General features: G+C 35.9%; 1 protein-coding gene across 13 annotated transcripts in view; it reads left to right on the top strand.

Moving 5' to 3' along the window:
• The window catches only part of SDCCAG8 (SHH signaling and ciliogenesis regulator SDCCAG8), a 250,152-nt gene that overhangs the window by 156,351 nt on the left and 73,249 nt on the right, over window positions 1–20,552 (top strand). For 7 of the 13 annotated variants that reach the window (XR_009052716.1, XM_057728148.1, XM_057728151.1 and 4 more), the window contains 3 exons: window positions 4,994–5,121; window positions 7,160–7,268; window positions 16,638–16,769. Coding sequence is in view for 7 of the 13 variants with exons in the window: in XM_057728148.1 (XP_057584131.1) it covers window positions 4,994–5,121; window positions 7,160–7,268; window positions 16,638–16,769 (369 nt within the window). In the remaining 6 variants the exon portion in view is untranslated. Of the gene's footprint in view, window positions 1–4,993; window positions 5,122–7,159; window positions 7,269–16,637; window positions 16,770–17,695; window positions 17,751–20,552 lie in introns of those variants that run through there. The other 6 variants (XR_009052717.1, XR_009052718.1, XR_009052719.1 and 3 more) reach the window with 4 other exon arrangements.

Here is a 20,552-nt window from a genome sequence, read left to right as displayed (position 1 = left end):
AATATGTCTTTGGTGCCTGGCTTCTTTAAGCATACTGTCTTTGAGATTCACCCAGGTGTTGTATGTAACAGTTGCTTTTTATTACTATTTTTTTTACTATTTTTTTTATTTATTACTATTTTTATTACTATTTTATTACTATTTTATTACACTGTAAGGCTATACCACGATTTGTTTATCTGTTTAGCAGTTAATGGACGTTTAGGTTGTTTCCAGGTTTTAACTATTACAAATACACCTTTCAGCCTTATTTTGATAACAACCAAGAAATTCTTCTTTACTGCCTTTGCTTTTATTCCAGTTTGTAAAATATGGCTAACTATAAGTTTGGTTAAGTGAGATCATCAATATTTTGAGTGAGAACTGAATGAAAACCAGTTGGGGAAGAATGGCCCAGCTATCTTTCATAAGGCCCTCACACCCAACTGGAATTGACTTCTTATTTTTCTATGCTTTGGTAGTTTTATTCCCTAGTACCTTTCTTGTGGTATATTTCACCTTTTATCCTCTATTTTGGCCGTTTTGAATTCCCTGTTAGGGCAAAGACTATGCCATATTTATTTATCTTTATTTGACCCCTGCCTAGCAGAGTGTCTTTCACATAATAGAGTTATGTTAAATGTTAAATGAGTTGGTTTGGATTCTTCTCTGATCACTTCATTGGATAACTAAGTGATTTTTATTAATTCTTTCAACCCATTAGTGCATTACCTCTAGAGTGTTAATGTTTCCTAAGTCAAAATATTTCAAATCCCACCTCTGCCTTTGCAGCATTTACAGTAACCTTTGAGCAGATTTCTAATTCTTCATGGCCCTCTTTTTTTTTTTTTTCAACTATAATGTGAGAGGATTTGATTAAACAAATTTGAGATTCCTTCTCAGTTATACCAGTTTAAGGTTTTACAAAAAACCTGCTAAGTCAGAAAGAACTTGCAAGGGGAGAGGGCAACATAGAAGGAAAGGGGTATATAAAGAAGGTAGGAAAGCAAAAATGTCATGTTTTTATGTAATTGAAAATGTGTAGTTCTTAAAAAAAGTAAAAGTGGGGCAAGGATTCAAGAAACTGAAGTTGATGTGTAACAACATTTGTTGGTAGAGCATTTTTTAAAATTTTTACTTTATAAGGAGAACTACAATAAGACAGTAGTTCTTTTCTCTAGGAAATTTAGGAGATCAGTAATTAGGTAGTTCCTCATTCTGAAAATTACTGGTGAGACTGGCAGCCCCTTTGTATAAGTAAACCATAAGCCCCAGTTTACAAAGTGTAGATGACTGTTTGTCTTGATATAATTAATTATTAATTATTAATAATGCCCCTTTTCACTCTCAAATTGATACTGGTTTTGAACAATACATTTCTTTGGTCACCCGATTATTGGGGATCTCAGAGTCCTAGGCCTCCCTACCTATATCCCCTACTCTAGCTAGGGTTCTGTTTTGGGGATGGTTACTCAGTGAAAGAATCCACAGTACTTTTTTAAAGCTGACCCCTTCCACAGCAGCATCTCCAGCTGGCAACACCATCAGAGCCATTCTCTTTCATATACTCTTCTCTCTCTCTTTTCGACATGTCTGGAAAACTTTTGCCTCCTCATATAAGACTTGAGCAGATTCTGCAGCTTCACTTAAAGACTGTAGCCTTCCTTCCCCTATGGCAAGTATATAAGAACACCCATTCATTAAACACGCACTGCCCTCTTCCTATGTGCCATGTACTGACCCGGGCTCAGGGTATAGAGAGACAAAGATGACAAAGAGGCACAGAGAAGTAAACCAATAACCAGAGTGTGGTAAATGCCATCTTAGTAGGATGACTGCATACACAACATATACTGATGTCACTGTAGAAAGAATAGTTAATTTAGGAGAGAGGGGAGAGAGAGGAGGGGAGTTTTGAGCAGGTACTAAAGGAGGAGTATACATTAAGCAGGGGTGACAGGGGTTGGTGGGAGGCAGAGAGGGGTGAGGTGGGTGGGGGAGACATCCCAGCAAAATACAGAGGCATGTGCAGTTTTCCATGGCTTGAGAATATGTGCTGTGACTGGGGAGGCAAAAAGTGGCCCAGTCTGACTATCCATTTGTTGCAATATTCCAGTTTGAAACTGAGTGTGAGGCAAGACCTTGGAGCAAGTCCAGGGGGTGTTGTTATTAGAAGTACCAGAAGGGACCTTATTTCACATGTAGCATGGCCCCCTGATGATCCATTTGAGTGAGGTGTGGGTGTATTTTCATTCTGGAATTTTATACTACAACATTACCACATGCATTGACCGCTTTCAATACAGACTTTCCTTATGTTGCTTTATAATTAGAAGCCAGTGATTTGAAGTTCCACAGCAGTACATAGACTAGTACTGATAGCTTTATGGAATTGTTTATTTTTAGTTTGGCAAAGACAAGACAGTAAATATCTCAATTAGTAAACTAAAGCAGCATGGATGAGAAATGCCCACAAGGAGATTAGGAGTTAGAGATAACTAAGCCAGTTAATTGACGGAAACTTTCATATCACTCACCTGTATTTAGAGTATAAAGAACCAAACTAATGTGTGTGTGTGTGTGTACGTGTGTGTGTACATGCATGTGTATGTGTGTGTGCTCGCACACAGTGTCAGTATCCACAGTGGTGCCAGTGATGAGGTCCTTTGCATTCTTCAGGTTCTTTTTTTTTTCTTTTTAAATAGTAAAATAACTTTTCTAATTGAAAAGTAAGATAATGAATCAGAAAATCCAATCTGGAAACTCTAAGTGAATCTTTCTTTTATCCTTCAGATCTTTGTTGGAGTATAATTGCTCTACACTGTTGTGTCAGTTTCCGCTGTACAACAAAGTGAATCAGCTGTATATATCCCGATATCCCCTCCCTCTTGAGCCTCCCTCCCATCCTCCCTATCCTACCCCTCTATGTCTTAACCAAGCATTGAGGTGATCTCTCTATGTTATGCAGCAGCTTCCCACTAGTTATCTATTTTACATTTGGTAGTGTATATATGTCAATGCTACTCGTTCACTTTGCCCCAGCTTCCCCTTCCCCTGCTGTATCCTCAAGTCCATTCTCTATGTCTGCATCTTTATTCTTGCCCTGCCACTAGGTTCATCATTTTTTTTTTAGATTCCATATATATGCATTAGCGTACGGTATTTGTTTTTCTCTTTCTCGCTTACTTCACTCTGTATGACAGACTCTGGGTCTATCCACCTCATTACGTAGAGCTCCATTTCATTCCTTTTTATGGCTGAGTAATATTCCATTGTATATATGTGCCACATCTTCTTTATCCATTCGTCTGTTGTTGGGCATTTAGGTTGCTTCCATGTCCTGGCTATTGTAAATAGGGCTGCAGTGAACACTATGGTACATGTTTGTTTTTGGATTATGGTATTCTCTAGGTATATGCCTAGGAGTGGGATTACTGGATCATATGGTAGTTCTATTTTTAGTTTTTTAAGGAACCTCCATACTGTTCTCCATAGTGGCTGTATCAATTTACATTCCCACCAACAGTGCAGGAGGGTTCCTTTTTCTCCACACCCTGTCCAGCATTTATTGTTTCTAGATTTTTTTGATGATGGCCATTCTGACTGGTGTGAGGTAATACCTCATTGTGGCTTTGACTTGCATTTCTCTAATGATTAGTGATGTTGAGCGTCTTTTCATATGTTTGTTAGCCATCTGTATGTCTTTGGAGAAACATCTATTTAGGTCTTCCACCCATTTTTGGATTGGGTTGTTTGTTTCTTTGATATTGAGCTACATGAGCTTTTTGCATATTTTAGTAATTAATCCTTTGTCAGTTCCTTGGTTGGCAAATATTTTTGCCCATTCTGAGGGTTGTCTTTTTTTTAAAATAAATTTATTTATTTATTGGCTGTGTTGAGTCTTTTTTGTTGTGCATGGGCTTTCTTTAGTTGCAGTGAGTGGGGGCTACTCTTCGTTGTGGTGCGCAGGCTCCTCATTGCCATGGCTTCTCTTCTTGCGGAGCACGGGCTCTAGGTGCGTGTGCTTCAGTAGTTGCGGCACATGGGCTCAATACTTGTGGCTCATGGGCTCTAGAGCGCAGGCTCAATAGTTGTGGCGCACTAGCTTAGTTGCTCTGTGGCATGTGGGATCTTCCTGGAGCAGGGATTGAACCTGTGTCCTCTACATTGACAGGCAGATTCTTAACCACTGCGCCACCTAGGAAGCCCTGAGGGTTGTCTTTCTTCAGATTCTAATTGTTTAGGAAGTTTCTCTCTTTAGGAGCCACTGTGATTGGATATTGACCCATCCACTGGTCAATATCCCATCACAGTGGCATGAGATATTGTCTTTGACTACAGAAGCTTCTCATCCTGCAGTTTCTTTCAGTGTGACCCCAAAGCAATTTTATTATGAAGTGCTGAGAGGAGTTTTTCATTTTCATGTTCATATTTTTATTCACATTACATGGCCTAATGTTTGAAAATATTTATTGAAAGCATGCATGTGGTACTGCAGAATCATTTACTTGCCTTCAGATAGAATCTCCTACATTATATTTGAGACTCCATTTTAAGTTTGGGAGGAAGAGCAGAGGTGATCTACAAAGCTTAATTTCAAGAATTTAAGTTTTGGGGTATATTGAGTCATGCTGTTCCTGTAACTTCAGGATCTTTAGGAAATATTGACCATTCAGAAGAAAAAAAGATTAATTGGTGGTACGCAACATTGGGAATGTTATAGAGAATGGTGTTTGTGTTTTAAAGTCACAAAATAGCATTATTCAGTTGTCACGGTTTTTTTATTTTTAAAGTTGCTTACTTTAGTCCATTTGGATTTGTGGCAAGTATTCAACATTGTATGAAAGGTCCTTTGGATTTTCCCCCAAAAGTAAGGGGGGGTCTGCAGAAAGATTGTTGTCTACTTATGCTTAACAGTTTACTATATATCAGCTTTCTGTGGTCCATAGGGGAAATGACGGGGGTTAGTGCATCTGTAGTTTAAATTTCTGTCTGTCTCCTCTCTGCCTTGTAGACTGGAAAAAGATAGCATTCAGCAGAGCTTTACCAACGAAGCAAAGGCCCAAGCCCTTCAGGCCCAGCAAAGAGAGCAGGAGCTGACACAGAAGATACAGCAAATGGAGGCCCAGCATGACAAAACTGGTAGGTGGTAGGGAAAGATTAGAGCCTGGGCACTGGCTCACAAGCCAGGCCCACGCCTTACTGTGAAATGACATCAGGAACACCTGTAACCTTTGGCTGGCCGAAGGGAGCAGATGCTAACTACACCGGAGATTCCGAATTACATATTAGTTAGCGTTTAAAAGAGAAAATGGAAAGTATTGCCCACTGTCTGTTGATTTCAGAGTGCTGCTCTCACATCTGTTGCACCATCTGGATTATGAGTTTATTTACCTGTGTTCAAGAAACGTAAAGCTGAGAGAGACCACAACAAAGTAGAAAAACAAAGGGCTTGTTTTTGGCTGGGTTTTCAGGCACACATGTTATATAAAGAAAATAGCATCAGAAGCTCTGCGGGAAATGCTCTGAGCTTACAGTTAGAGTCTCCTGAATAGCATTGAACAGTTCCCACAGTACACACATTATAGCTACTCTAAAAGCCTAATGAGTTTGCTTCAGCATCCAAACTGGAGAAAAGCTTTAGCCATTAATCGGTTCTTAATTCACTGTCGCAGCTGGATGTAATTCAGTGGCTCCAAATTGATATGTTCCTTTATTTAATCTTTGCAGCTTTGAACATTTTTAGCATTTGTATGATTTCCCCACCTCCCCCAACGCAATCTAGAGTGATGTTTAATCCTTTGCATTCTTCAAGTTCTCACAACTGCTGTTAAAATTCACTAATACAAGGCATTGACCACAGCTGGCAGCTTGGCTAAAAATTGCCATCTTTCATCACATTGGCACTATTCTGCAGACTGAGTTGGCCAGTAACTCTTTACCTTTAATTTGAAAGTAAAATGCACTTTGAAAATAGGCAGTTTGATTTGTTCAGTCGGAGCATTATGTAGTTCCTTTCACTTTTGAGTTGTGTGTTCACAGACAGTGTTAGTCAAAACAAGACAGTGTCAGTCATTATAATTCCACGCCACATACTCCAAGCTGATTGTACTATTAAAACAAAAGTTTAATTGATCCTGTCTCTTACAGAAAAACGTTGCTTAATTTTTAGTGCCTTGATTTATTTACTTTGCATGCTATATGCCTTTTTGCCAATCATTGTCTAAAACTGAAAAGAAAGGACCTGTTAAACCTTTCACCTAAAGATAATTTTCATGTGATTTAATGTATACTATATTTGATGACATGGTAAAAAAATGTTGCTTATCCTATAAGTGAAAAATTACTGACATAAAATTCATTAAATAATCTATTGATCCACATAATTCACTCCATCACTTTTAGTAGAAATTTTCTTCTCACAGTGTTTGGCCAGAAGAAATGAAAATTTACCAGGCTTGGTAGTTGTTTTTCCACTAAAAACAAAAGGAGGAAATTATAGGATGACTTAGGTTTGCCCCCACTGCTAGTAGGATCCTGGTGATCAAGGAGTCATGGGCAGTATTAGCTGAGCCACCGTGAGAATACTTCCTTTTGTTTTGCACAAAAGTGCATACTCTCTTCAGTTTCTTTGATCAGATCTTCACTGAAGCTCACGCTGTTGACAATAAAATAAGGAAAATTATGTATTTTTCCTTTATAACTAGAGAAGTATATGCCAGATGGGGGTAGTGAAATATGTAATCAAATATGAAACATAAAGCATGAATTACAGTATAGAAAAAGTTCCTCAGTTATTTTAGTTTTGAATTATCTGGTTGTGATAAATTTGATACTCTGTTTATAGTAAAATTATCAAAATAAAAATATATTGCATATTACAAAGATACAAGCATCTATGACTCCACTTGAGGTATTTGACAATTTATTAATATGTTAAAAATTATAAAAGCTGATATGATCAAAAATGTTTCTGGTGTGTAATTATTAGGAAAATGTTTCACAAGGTTTAGTGTCATGCCAGATGAGCATTCCTTTGATCTAGGACCTTAAAAGTGATCTAGTGTCTTACAGGAAATGTGTGGTGGTCTTAGCACTTTCACCACGATATATGTGGAAGCACTACAGAACTACAACCATAAACATCTTATGTTGCTGGGGGGGTTATTGTTATTTCTAGAAAATGAACAGTATTCATTGCTGACCTCCCAGAATTCATTTTTGACAAAGTTAAAGGAAGAGTGCTGCACATTAGCCAAGAAACTGGAACATATCTCTCAGAAAAGCAGGTGGGTAATATTATACAATACTTTCAGAGCACTGTTAATATGAATACTGTAATTTCTTTCTTAAAAGACAGCACTTCCACTATTTTATAGTCTAATGTCAAAATTAGATACATATTGACATATTTCCTGTAAAAAACATTTTCCATACAGACACCTTGGTGTTTTTTCATAATTAAGCATGTGTACTATTATTTCACTTTTTTAATGTTCAGAATTGAAACTATGAAATTTCAGAACACAAAGGTCAAGATGGCCATTATTCTAATAAGGGATGCAGGTCAATCAAGCAGTTCTAAAGTCATATTTTAACACAGCTTAACATATTTTAGTCTATTATCATAGTTCTTCATGAACACAAAAGCTATCTTTAAGTCAAATGATAATAGATAAAATATGTATGTATATGGGGATATATATATATAAATACAGCTCATTCACTTCATTGTACAGCAAAAACTGGTACAACTGTGTAAAACAATTATATTCCAATAAAGAGCTTATAAAAAATAAATAAAAGTAGATAATACTTTGAAATAAACCAAAACCATCTTTTCTTTCTCCTAAAATTGTTTTATTTTAATAGAATAGCCATTTTATAGGTATCTGTTCTTTTATAAATCCATTGATTGGGATTGTAATGAATTTTTTCTGTATACTTTCTGATCATATTATCTCAATAAATTAATTATTTATATTCCAAATTCTAAGAAGGCTGAGGTCTCATCTTAGCTCTGACAGTAGCTGTGTAATCTTGGACAGATTTATTTGGCCTGCTTGAACAGGTGCTTCCTCTTGTACATGAATGATGTTGAACAGAATCACTTTGACTTGAACTTAAAAGAAATCATTCACTTTACTAGCTAGATATAAAATATCACATTACAATATAACCTAATGTAAAATAATCTGTGTATCTTCTCTTCTATATTTTTCTGAAACTCAGATCATCAAAGAGCAAGCAATAGCTCTCAGCAAACCAACTACTGACTTAGGTATCTCATTCAGAAAGAATTTCTAGGAGGATCAGAGCATATCTGATCACTCTGAGTCCTATCTTGAGTTCCTGCATCACTAAGCTGGCTTAGCTTATGGAATCCCCATCCCTGAATCTTTTGGAAAATCAGAGGGCTTATGAATCCAATTCTTTCTGCTCACAGGAAGGCAGAAGCTCCTGTAACCACCCAGAATGTGCTCTGAACATGCACCTTCTTAGCAAATACTAATTAAATATCTTGTTTGGGAAGGGAAAAGGCTTACGGTGCCAAAATACCCAGTATTTTCAGGAAATTTGACAAGGAAACCCAAATGATTTTGCCGTGGAAGAGACCTTATAATATATCAACAGACGGTATTCCTAACTAGAAATATTTGATTCACTTCACATAGATACAAACAAACTGGATTAATAATTTAAGAAAAACATATTTTGAATTGGGTCTTAAAAGATTGTGTTATCTTAAGATTGCTTTGAGATTGATTTTTGATTATCTTGCTAAGTAGACATAATTCAGGAAATTGAAATGTATAAAAGAAAGAAAAGCTATATGCTTGCTATATATTAATTCTCACAAAAGCTTGAGACATGAATTATTATCTTCTTTTACAGATGAGGAAACCAATACTCAGAGTGTTTAAATAGCTAGTAAGTAGGAGCACTAGAATTCTAACTTAGATATTTCTGGTTTCAAAGCCTATGATCTTTCTTACAAGTACTACTACTAAAGAACATCCGGGCCAAAGTAGTTATGATGGGAAAGTTTAAGAGAGAAAAATTAATCTTTAAATTTCCGTGGAGAAGTAAGCATACTTAACATGTGAGGGTTAACCTGTGAGCCTGGGTTAACCTGTGCCATGTGCGCTGAACCCTTCTTTTCCTTATCAATTTACCCTTTACTGGTGTAGAGAACTTGAACCTCAGCCTCTCTTCTCTTCAACTCCTTTTGCTGGACTGCTACTTTGTAAATTGAATGTGTTTCTTTATGTCTGATACACAGCTGGCACCTGATGCATATTTATTGGATGAATAAATGAAACAAACAAGCATGGTGCTACCCTCTGTATCCTGGCCTGACTCTGATTCCAGACTATTCCTTTGTTGATGACAGGCAGTGTGCAGTAAGAAGCACTTTGGAATTCAGAAAGAACAAGTTTTGAATCTTGCTCTGCCACTTAGCTTCATAACCTTGGGTACATCGCTTAATTTCTCCAAACCTCAGCTTCTCCAACTGTAAAAACCTTTTTAAAACTGTGTTGTAAGATTGTGGTGGGAATTAAAAGTTTAGAGAGATAAAGGTACACACATATACATAGCACCTAACACTGTGCTTGACACATAGAAGTATACAGTAGGTGCTATTGCTGTCATTTATGGTATCATTTTAAGGATTTTGACTGGCAATTAGGATATCACTTCACCTAGCTATTACTGTCTTTGCCAGAGCCTGAGTGCTGTAATTCTCTGACAGACATAAAGTCTGTGCCACAATGGAAAATCTTTTTGAAGACAGTGCAGGATCAGTGGATTTGGTTGTGTTTCAGGTCCTACTCTGGTACCTTGTCTTTTGAGTCTGAAGAGTTAAAATATGCATCTACTGTAACTTTATAAGTTACAAACTGAAACCTAGCAAATAATAAAGACTAGATAAATTGTAACTTATTACTGTTAAAACTTTTAAGGACCCCTAAAATTTACAAAATATGCATTTTGTTTGTCTCACAGAAAATTAGTATTATAGATAGAATAAATTGTGATTTGGGTTTTTTTTTGTTTGTTAACTCTTAATTTCTCATTTTACTCTGGCTTCCTACATGAAAGATACTCCATTTTGGTATTACCTTTGCTTTAAAAACACCTATAAAAACTTGAAAGGCTCACAGTGTTTCTTTTAAAATAAAACTATAAATGTATTAAGCTTTGTAGAAGCCCTCTAGGAGTGAGCCTCTGCATACCCTCTACTAAACTTTTGGGATAAATAATTCCCCCTGTGCTTTGAGATGAGGAAATCTTGAAATTTTTTGGGCTTTCTAAGCTGTAGTCATTGTGAAAGCACAGTCTCCAAAATAATTATTTAAATCATATGGTAATTTTAATCCAGGTTTTCCTCAGAGTACTGCAGTAAAATTTCTCCTGAAAGTAAGTGTATTTATGTCATGTTGACCAATAATTTAAACATTTTTTTTGTCTAAGAGTTTCATGTTATTCAAAATCCCATACTACATAAATGGATTCATACCATTTAAAATAAGCTTTTTTTTTTTTAAACTGACTTATCCAGTCCTTTGACTAGAGCCCCTGAAGAATTACTGGGAAAGCTGACAATCTGGGAGCCCCACTCCCAGACACTCTTCCTCTTTACTCTGTCCTCATGCTAGGCTGTGAAAGTGTTTAGAGATGGCTCCTCTGCATGTGTGTCCTGTTACATGTGTTTCTCCCCAAGTAGATGTAAGTCACATTGTGGCTGTGCCTATTGCTTCCGCTGTCTGCAAGCCCTCCACAGTGACGAGCCGGTACTTCCTGCACAGTATGCCTTCCACACTGCTCGGGTGGTGTCTGTAACCCCAGGGTTTGTGAATGACACATTCCATTTTAAAACTAAAAGTGAACTGCCAATTCCGTGCATTTTATATAGCTTGTTTTTGACCATCAGACAAAAGAAGTAATTCCACTTTGCTTTTAATTGGCACCAGGCAGACATTCAGGCTGATTTCAGATGAAACTCACATAAACTTTAGCTCCCTTTTGTCTTTATTCCCCAGGACTCTGAGAACTTATTACAGTGACAGGGTTGATTTTGAAGTTGGTAAATGGAGATATTTAAATATCTTTCATGCAACTGTGATTTTTCTTTATCAAAGTGAAGGAAGTGTGCCCTCTCCCTAGGCACTTACATGAATCAGCAGTAAAATGTTTGCAGTGCAATCTAAAACATGGCCAGGGAAGAGCTCAGAAAGGTTGGGCACTGGCTAGGAAGGGAGCCTCTGCCAGCTGCAGAATGGAGATCCAGCATGTACTAGGTTTTCACCTCTCAACACTTTTGTCCCATTGAAAAGAATAGGATATAGAGCATAGAACTGGGGTCTACGCGGTTTTGCTTCTCTTTCTTTTCTATCATTGTCACTTTCTGGGTTGCTAGGCTTGTAGATTGATGTCTAACACTACCCATTGTGTGTTTGTGATTTGCGTTTTGTAATTAAGAGGAACAATGGGAGTCCATTGGGTCTCGTTATATATAATGGTTGGTTTAATTTGTTTCACTTCTATCTTGTTAATTGTAAATTGATCATTAAGATTTGAATTCTAATCTGTCACCAGGGTTATGGGTATTGAGGCTAGAGCAATGATCCTGGTTTTAATCACTGATGATGAGAAACAAATTTTATAATTTTGGTACATATTGCAGTTCATATATTTTAACACTGTATTTTATGGTGTTATAAATATTGTTAAATGACTTTTAGTGTAGTTTTACTGTGTGGACTATAATGTATAAATTATATTACTGTTTTGGCAACAGTAGGTATCCAACTGTGTGAGTTTAATTGAAGTAAAGAACACACACCCGGTTGAACTGTTTTTTTTTCCCCTTGCATGTTTAGATGATAGTTTGCAATGCTACAAAAATTATATTCTACAAGAAGAAACTGATATTGCCCTTTCCTAATTATTACCAAAAGTTGAATGAGACTCTAAAAGAATAAAAAATTAAGTCATGTTTTTCCTTAAAAAGCAATTATCACTGCAATCCTAATTATCGTAGTAAAATATTATACTTCATGCAAATGTAATTACACAATATAACTGGTATATAAAAATGCAGTGAGAAGTTCATGCTTCTGTAAAGCCAGAAATTACCTAAATTTTCTATGAAAATGGATGAGTCAATTTTCTTTTTATATGACTCTAGGATAATCATGCCACAAATGTAATCTCAAGATAACATAGACGCTCGTAAGTTTACTCTTTGAACTTTGCAAACTGCTAGTTATTTCAATATATCATGGACTCCAGACAAATAAAAGATGCTATCTATGTACATATACCAAATTTTTATTGAACATTGGAAGTTGGTAAGCAAATTACTATTATAAACAAAGAAAAGCGTAACATATAAAATATATAAAGCAGAAAAATACTGTAGCAATAAAATACCTGATTAATATGTACTTTGCGATTAACATATATTTGAATTTATGTATGTAAGATATCCTCAATATAGGGCATTTGGATATAAATACAAAGAAGAATTAAGGAAAAATTTCCTGTGACATTACCATCCCGCTAACTATTGTTAACTTTTGATATGTTTCCTTTCAGTCATTTTCCATGTGTAGGGAAATGTGTATGTTACCATACATTTGTATTGTGAGTGAGATTATTTTATATATATATATACACACACATATACAGTTTTATATCCTGCTTTTTTACTTAATATTATTTAATGAACACTTTTCTACATCAGTAAATACTCTGGAAACATAATTTTATTTTAATCATTTGTATGTATAATAATTCATCATAATTTTAAACTTTTTAAATGTAATGAATATAATAATAATTTTATACATAGATCTGAATTTTTTCATGATTTTCTTAGTTGAGATGTCTAAAAGGGAATTGCTGGTCCAAAGACTATGAACCCTTTAAGGCTGTTAATGTGTATGACTTTGCTCAAGTGCTGGACTAAAACCTGTTCAGTATATACATGTGCATACCAGTATGTGGCAAAAAAAGTGAGAGATTTTTTGAAAAAAGAGTGAGAGGCAATGTTGCACAGTGGGTGGGACAACCCTGTTTTTCTTTTTCTTTTTTTTTTTACAAATTCAGTGTGTTATTTTTTTTAGTTTTAATTAATCAGTGTATTTATTAGTTATCTGTTTTATACATATTAGTGTATATATGTCAATCCCAATCTCCCAATTCATCTCCCCAGCCCCCATCTTTCCCCCCTTGGTGTCCATACGTTTGTGCTCTACATGGAACAACCCTTTCAGAGTTGGACAGACCAGTGTTTGTGTCTGGGCTTGGCCCATCACCGTTTTGGTGATCTTAGGCGAATCCTTAAACCTTGTATTTACCTCACAGAGGAAGGGGAATAACACTTACCTTGTAGGATTAATTGAGATCATAATGTAAAGGATGAATTCCACTATGTGGCATAGTGTGGGCATATAATAAATGTTTGGCTGTAATCTGGTTTTATTAGGTATTTCTTTGAATAATAGGGAAATTGAATGTTTTATAAATGTTTATTGATCATTTATCTTTCTTCCTCTGTGAATATTTTTCATATCCCTTGTACTTTTTCAATTGGAATTTTGATGAAGAGTGGGGACAGCAGTTTATTATACAATGCTTCTAATATTCATTTGTCTCATTTTTTTATGTTCCTCTTTTAATTTTGAAATATTTGTTTCCAGTTTTTTTGTTTCTAAAGAATTTTTTCAAAATCAAAGTGACTTTATTTTTTGTTTTAAATATTACAATACATGTCCATTGTAAAAATGCAGAAAATACAGAAAAGGAAAAGTTTTTTACATATTTATTTTGTTTCTTTTTTTTTTGGCTGTGTTGGGTCTTAGTTGTGGCACACAGAATCTTTGTTGAGGCATGAGGGATCTTTTGTTGTGGCGCATGGACTTTTCTCTAGTTGTGAGGTGCGGGTTTTTCTCTCTCTAGGTTATGGCGCATGGGCTCCAGGGCACATGGGCTCTGTAGGTGTGTCATGTAGGCTTAGTTGCCCCATGGCATGTGGGATCTTAGTTCCCTGACCAGGGATTGAACCTGCGTCCCCTGCATTGGAAGGCAGATTCTTTACCACTGGACCACCAGGGAAGTCCCCCCCTCCCCAAATTTTTTTTAAATCTGTAATCCAGACACCAAGAGATAATCAATATTAATATGTGGTATACATGTCAAAATATTTTTTCTTCTATAAAATAGAATTACTTTTTGCTGATTTTTAATATTTTACTTTTTTGGATAGCCATATTATCAGAATAGTGTCTTGATATTTCTTTTTTTAAAGTAATGTAACTAATCATCTGTTGATACATTTCTGGGTTGTTTTCATATATTAGGTTGGAGAGCAAGGTTGCTTCTAGAAACAATGCTACAAGGAACATTCTTTTGAAAATATATGATTTGGTTGTGTGTAAAAGCTTTGTATTTTTATATTGTAAAAATCTATGTTTCCTTTGTGACTTTTCTTTTAAAAAGTAACTTTTTTTTCTGGGAAAGTACCTAAGAACAAATAAATATTCTTCTGCATTTTTTTCTAATCTGATTTAAGGATATTTTTGGTCCTTTTGGAATTTTAGTGCATAGTGCGTATTGTGATAGGAAATACTAATCTTGGAAGAATACTAAATTAACAATTTCATATAACTGCTCCTAAATTCTTTTACATTGTATGTGATTTTGAAAGGAGAGACATAGTCACTATTTACTTATTTAGGCTATTTCAAATATAAGTAAATTCTTATTAGAAGAAGCAAATATAGATTGAGTGCTTGATCTGAGCTTGAAAATGAGATAATCCATGCCCTCATGTGTAATCTGTAATCTAGCAAGAAGGATGAGGCACAGAATACAATTCATAGGAATAAATTATAAGCTAATGTACGCATAAAAGCTAGAGGTAGTTTCAAAAAATGTGCTGACGTATTGAGAACTGCAAGTATTAATCAGAGAAAGCTTCCTGTGAGATGAAACTTGACCCAAGATGAAAACAAAATGAGGAATGAGGTGAACTGGAAGCGAGAGATTGCTTCATGCCATTTGAAGCAGCTTGGTCTTTGGGATAAATTCCCTTAACAAATCCAAATCTTTTCCAGGAAAAAAAAAATGGTTATCTCACCTAATGGAGGAATCCTTTCTTTGGAGGGAAATAATTTTACATCAAGCATCTTACATGAACTTCAAGAAACAAACCAGTTGTTAACTACTCGTATTTTAATTAATATGCAAGAGTTTTAAACTTTCAGTTCTAACCTATGAGGCAGTGGAGTGTGAGGAGATGGTGGAGTAAGGAGTAATGTTTAATTAAAGCAAGGACAAAGATACAGTTTTTCTTGGACAGATGTCTTTCTTAGCTTCAATTTTTGAGGCTTGAAATAGCCATCCAAGACACTGAAGAGGTAGCATTATTTCCTGACAGACATCAGCCATCACCAAAGTAGGTATCTGTAATCCCAAATGAAATATGTGAAGATAGAAAGAAAACTGGTGGAATGGTACCTGACTTAGCAAATGGAGGAATGTGAATCTTAAATGTCTGCAGACAGGGGTACTTATATATGAAGCAAGCTGATCTGGTCTCAGAATCCCAGAACAACTTAGAAGACAGAAGTGGAGCATAGGACTGAAACCAAAGTTGACAGTTCTACCCCCACCCCATGTAGCCAGGTGACTGTCCCTCCTCCATCCAGAAAACTAGGGGCTTCCTCTCAGAAGAGATTAAACCAGCAGGCACTGGTTAAAATAGCTGCACTGAAGTTGGAATAGAGGAATTAATTGAAAGTCTACATTCTGAAAGGTGAGAACACCGCCCCTCCATTTCCAATCATCTTGTAGACCACTGATGGTTAGGGTTGCACACAACAAGCAAGAAACTGGAGAATCCTTCTTCTGAGAAACAGAGTGGCCACAGGGGAGAGAATTACAGATACTGATACTGCTGGGAATCTCCCATCAGAAAAGATGGCTCACGATCTAATCACTCTACACTAAAGCCCACCTGTTTAGGGAAAATAAATGTACACAAATGCATGTGTAATCATAATATACTTCTTAGACAACAAGGACCAAATTTATATAGTTGTTATAACATAAAACTGATACTGGTTTAACTACAAACTAAATTATTAGTAATTACATTGACAAGCTGGAGATAGGGTCAGGGAGCAGAGAACCACCATTTTTTAAAACTACATGATTTTAATCATGTGCCATTAAATTATCTATATTAATTAAAAGAAACAACTCACAGAAATTAGGCCTGGGGTTGTTCCTGTAACAGCATGGTAGCTCGCCTATAATAGGTACTTAGTAAATATTTGGTAAATTAATGGTAGTCTTTTTAAAAACAGGATTTGATTATTATTTTTGCCTTGTTCATTGAAAAAACTATCTCTATTAGAGTAAGTTGTTATTCCTTTATCTGCCTACCACTTGAGTTCCTGCAGTGTGTGTATCCTTCTACCAGGACATTTTGTAATTTCTGAAATATTTTATTTTACATAAATAATTTTTATTGACACTTATGTTTAAGTATAGAGTTCAAGAAAATGATTAGGTTATACAATAAAAACACACTCTGGTAATACGAACCTTTAACATCTGTCATTTCTGTGTTTACACCTCTCTAGATCTGAAATAGCTCAGCTCAGTCAAGAAAAAAGGTATACATATGACAAACTGGAAAAGTTGCAGAGAAGAAATAATGAATTGGAGGAACAGTGTGTCCAGCATGGGAGACTACATGAGATAATGAAGCAAAGGTAATAAAGATGTAATAATCGACTGATGTGCCTCGTATTGAATGTGTTCGGTTCAAAAACAGAATGGGAATTGATGTGGAATAAGTAGAATTCATGGTTACTATGGTACTCAAGGAACATGCTCAAAATCTAATTCTTCTATACTCATATTTGTGCTTGTTCAATTTAGGTTGTTCTTATAATACACAGAGAGGAGAGCACATTCCCTCTTTACTATTCTCTAAAGACATAGAAATGGATTTAATACAGAACACTGTAGGAAAGCCATCTACCTTTAAGGTATAAGTTGGTTACAGGAATTTTAAAAGTTGTCTTCTAGAAATTAGGGTTTGTATGTTTTTTATAAGATAACACATGTAATAGGCCTAAGAAGTTTAAAGAGCTTAATTAGAAGTTGCGCTGTCACTGGGTTCATCAGTACCATTTTATTTAGATTCCATATATATGAGTTAGCATACAGTATTTGTTTTCCTCTTTCTGGCTTACTTCGCTCTGTATGACAGAGATCAACTCAATGATGTGTGATGACTTAAAGGGCTGGGATAGGGAGGGTGGGAGGGAGTCTCGGGAGGGGAGGGGATATGGGGATATATGTATAAATACAGCTGATTCACTTTGTTGTACAGAAAAAACTGGCAGAAGAGTGTAAAGCAATTATATTCCAATAAAGAGCTTAAAAAAAAAAAAAGTTGTGCTGACAGTATCGCTAGAGTCAGCATTTGACTCCAGACCCTTTGGTTCTTTCTAGTGGTGTCACTTTGAGCAAGTTACTTAACCTCCCTGAGTGTCGGTTTCTTCATCTATATATTGGGGCTAACAATAACCACTTTGCAGTTTGATATAAAGATCAAATATAATATATATAAAGCACCTGGCTCATAATAGCCACCTACTAAATGGAATCAATATTTATTCTCTTTTTCTAGATGAAGAAGCTCAAACTGAGAGAGACTGATGTATTTGTTCAAAGTGACATATTGAGTAAGTGGTAGAGTTCAAACTTGAATTTTGATCTTCTGATTCCAAATTCCCTTCCTTTTTTGTGCAGTATTTGTGTGTGTGTGTGTGAAAAACACAGTGCCTTATTATTTACTATAAATGTGCCATTCCTAATTTCTATACAGTGATGAATTACCCAGGGGAAAAAAATCTCAGCATTTTACATCATACAATGATTGGTGACTATGGATTTGGACTTCAACACAACAATCACATGCATAACCACAGCTAACCTTCCAGTGGAGATAGTTTTCTTAGCATCCAGCTCCCCATTTCTGTCCCATTCCCCAGACACCCCAGGCCTTCCCTGTTTCAAAAATCAATTCTTTATATAATTGAGGGAAAATGAAAATGTTTAAATACTCTTTTTATTTATTTTTTTTATTTAAAGTAAACACAGAGTCCTTCAGCAGGAAGAGGAACGTTTATAAATTTGATCACTTGCTCTGTTGAAGAGAAGAAAGGTAGTCAGAAAATGACAGCAAAATATTAAAATATAGGTATATTTATAAAGTATGAATCGTTCATTTATTCACTCATTAAAATATTTACTTAAGCCCAGACACTGTTCTAGGTCAGAGATCAGCAAACTATTTCTGTAAAGGATCAGAGAGTAAAATATTTTAGGCTTCCTGGTCCAGGAGTAGTCTCTGTCACATAGTCTTTGTTTTGTTTTTGCTTTATTTTTACAACCCTTTAAAAAGACAAAAGCCAATCTTAGCTAGAAGGGCAACACAACAAGTGAAAAGATTTGGACCTTCAGCTGTAATTTGCTGCTGTGCTAGACAACCAAGGCATCTTTCTAACATTTCTTTTCTTATATCTGTGTATTGTTTTGGAGTTCACAGAATTCCCCTCACACATGTTATCTTACCTTGAAACAAACCTGGGACGTCACTGTTATTATCATCTTCATTTGCAGATGGAGAACTTGGGCTCAGAAAGATAAAGTTGCAATCTGAAGGTCAGATAGTGAATTAATCGTTCATTCATTCAACAAATATTTATTGATTGCTACCATGTGTCATGGTCTCCACCACATGCGGGGAATAAAATAGCAAAGTAAATATAATTCCTAGTCTAATGGAGCTTACAGCCTTATAGGGGAAGATGGATATTGACAAAGGAATTTCACAAATATCTAATTAATTATAGTAATGATTAGTTATATGAAAGAGAAATATACTTTATGGTATAAGCACATTTAATAAGGTGACTTACCCTGATCAGAAAAAGTTTCAGTGAGAAAATGACACTTGAAATGCATCTGTGAGTGGCAATATAGGGATTATTAGCCTAGAGCAGGAGCTGGCAAATCGTACCCCAGCACAAGCCCATTTTGTGTGGCTCAGGACCATAGCCGTGCCCATTTGTTTACATGTTATCTGTGGCTCCTTTCACCCTACAATGTCAGAGTTGAGTAGGTGAGTCAGAGACTGACCTATTGGCTCACAAAGCCTAAAATATTTACTATCTCACCCTCTCCTAAAAAAGTTTGCCAGCTCCTCTTCTAGAGAAAATAAAACTGTAAATTGAAGGTCCTGTGGTAGGACTTTTAAGGAAGGAAAGAAACTGTATTTAACATAAAGAATGATGGGAAGAGTAGCATGTGATGAGGTTGGAAAGGCAGATGAGGGCCAGATAAAGACAAGGCCTTTAAGTTTTTATTGTAGACCTTTTACTTTATCCTTTTACTAAGAGGAAGACATTAAAAGATTTTTTAAAAACAAAGGAGAATTATGTGATCAAATTTGCATTTGAAAAATAGCATTCCAGCTCCAGGGTAGATAATAGATTGGAGCCGAGCCATAGTGTTTACACAAGACCAGTTAGGGAGCTATTAGAGCAGTTAGTCAAGTGTCTATGATGGCTTAGACTTGAACTGATAATAATGATGCTAGAAGTAAACAGATTGGTGAAATATGCAGGAGGTGAAATCAATGGGACTTAATGATTGATTGGCTATGTTAGGTAGAGAAGGGTGCATACCAAGGATAACACCCATATTTCTGACATGAGCAATAGGTGCATAGTGGTTCCCCTTAGTGAGAACACAAAATGTGCAAAACAAACAGGTTTGTGGTCCAGAGGGTCTGGGTTTGGGATAAGACTGAGTGTTAAGTTTTGACCCTGTTGAATTTAATGTTTAAGAGCATTATGCAAATGGGTATGTTGAATAAGCATGTGGACACAAGGGACTAAGCTCAGGAGTCCCTTGGTCTGGAAATAGAATTCCCCATTGATCTATAGAGGATATTTGAAACCCTGGGAGTAAATGAGGTCACCTAGAGAAATAAAGTGAGAGGGAAGTTGGGCTTACTGAATCCTAAAGAACATCAAAAGTTTTAAAGGTAAGGTAACCTGAGAAATAACTGGAAACTGGAAAAGCATATTATCATGCATACCGACAGATGGAGATACTTTAGGAAAGAGGAGGTGATCTACCAGATGCTGCTGATTAAGTAAGACTGGAAAGTATCATTGGACTTAGTGATATGGACAGCACTGGTTATGTTAAGAAAAATGTTTGTGCTAAAAGAGTGGGTACAGAAACCATATTAGAATGGATTGAAAAGTTAGCGTGAGTTGAAAAACTGAAATAGCAAATTTAAACCACTTTTTCATCAGATTTGGGTGCAAAGAAAAGGGAAGCAAGAGAAAGCAAGAGACAGACAATGAACTGGTGGCGGTAGATGTATTGGGAGGGGCATTTTGGAACAGAGAATTTTTTAATTTGCAGTAGATGTGAATGTATTAAATTCTGATTGTCAAGATTATTAAAGT

The sequence above is a fragment of the Hippopotamus amphibius genome, chromosome 3 (assembly GCF_030028045.1).
Source record: "Hippopotamus amphibius kiboko isolate mHipAmp2 chromosome 3, mHipAmp2.hap2, whole genome shotgun sequence".
In the NCBI taxonomy this organism is placed as follows: Eukaryota; Metazoa; Chordata; class Mammalia; order Artiodactyla; family Hippopotamidae; genus Hippopotamus; species Hippopotamus amphibius.
This window is presented reverse-complemented; position numbering and strand designations above follow the sequence as displayed.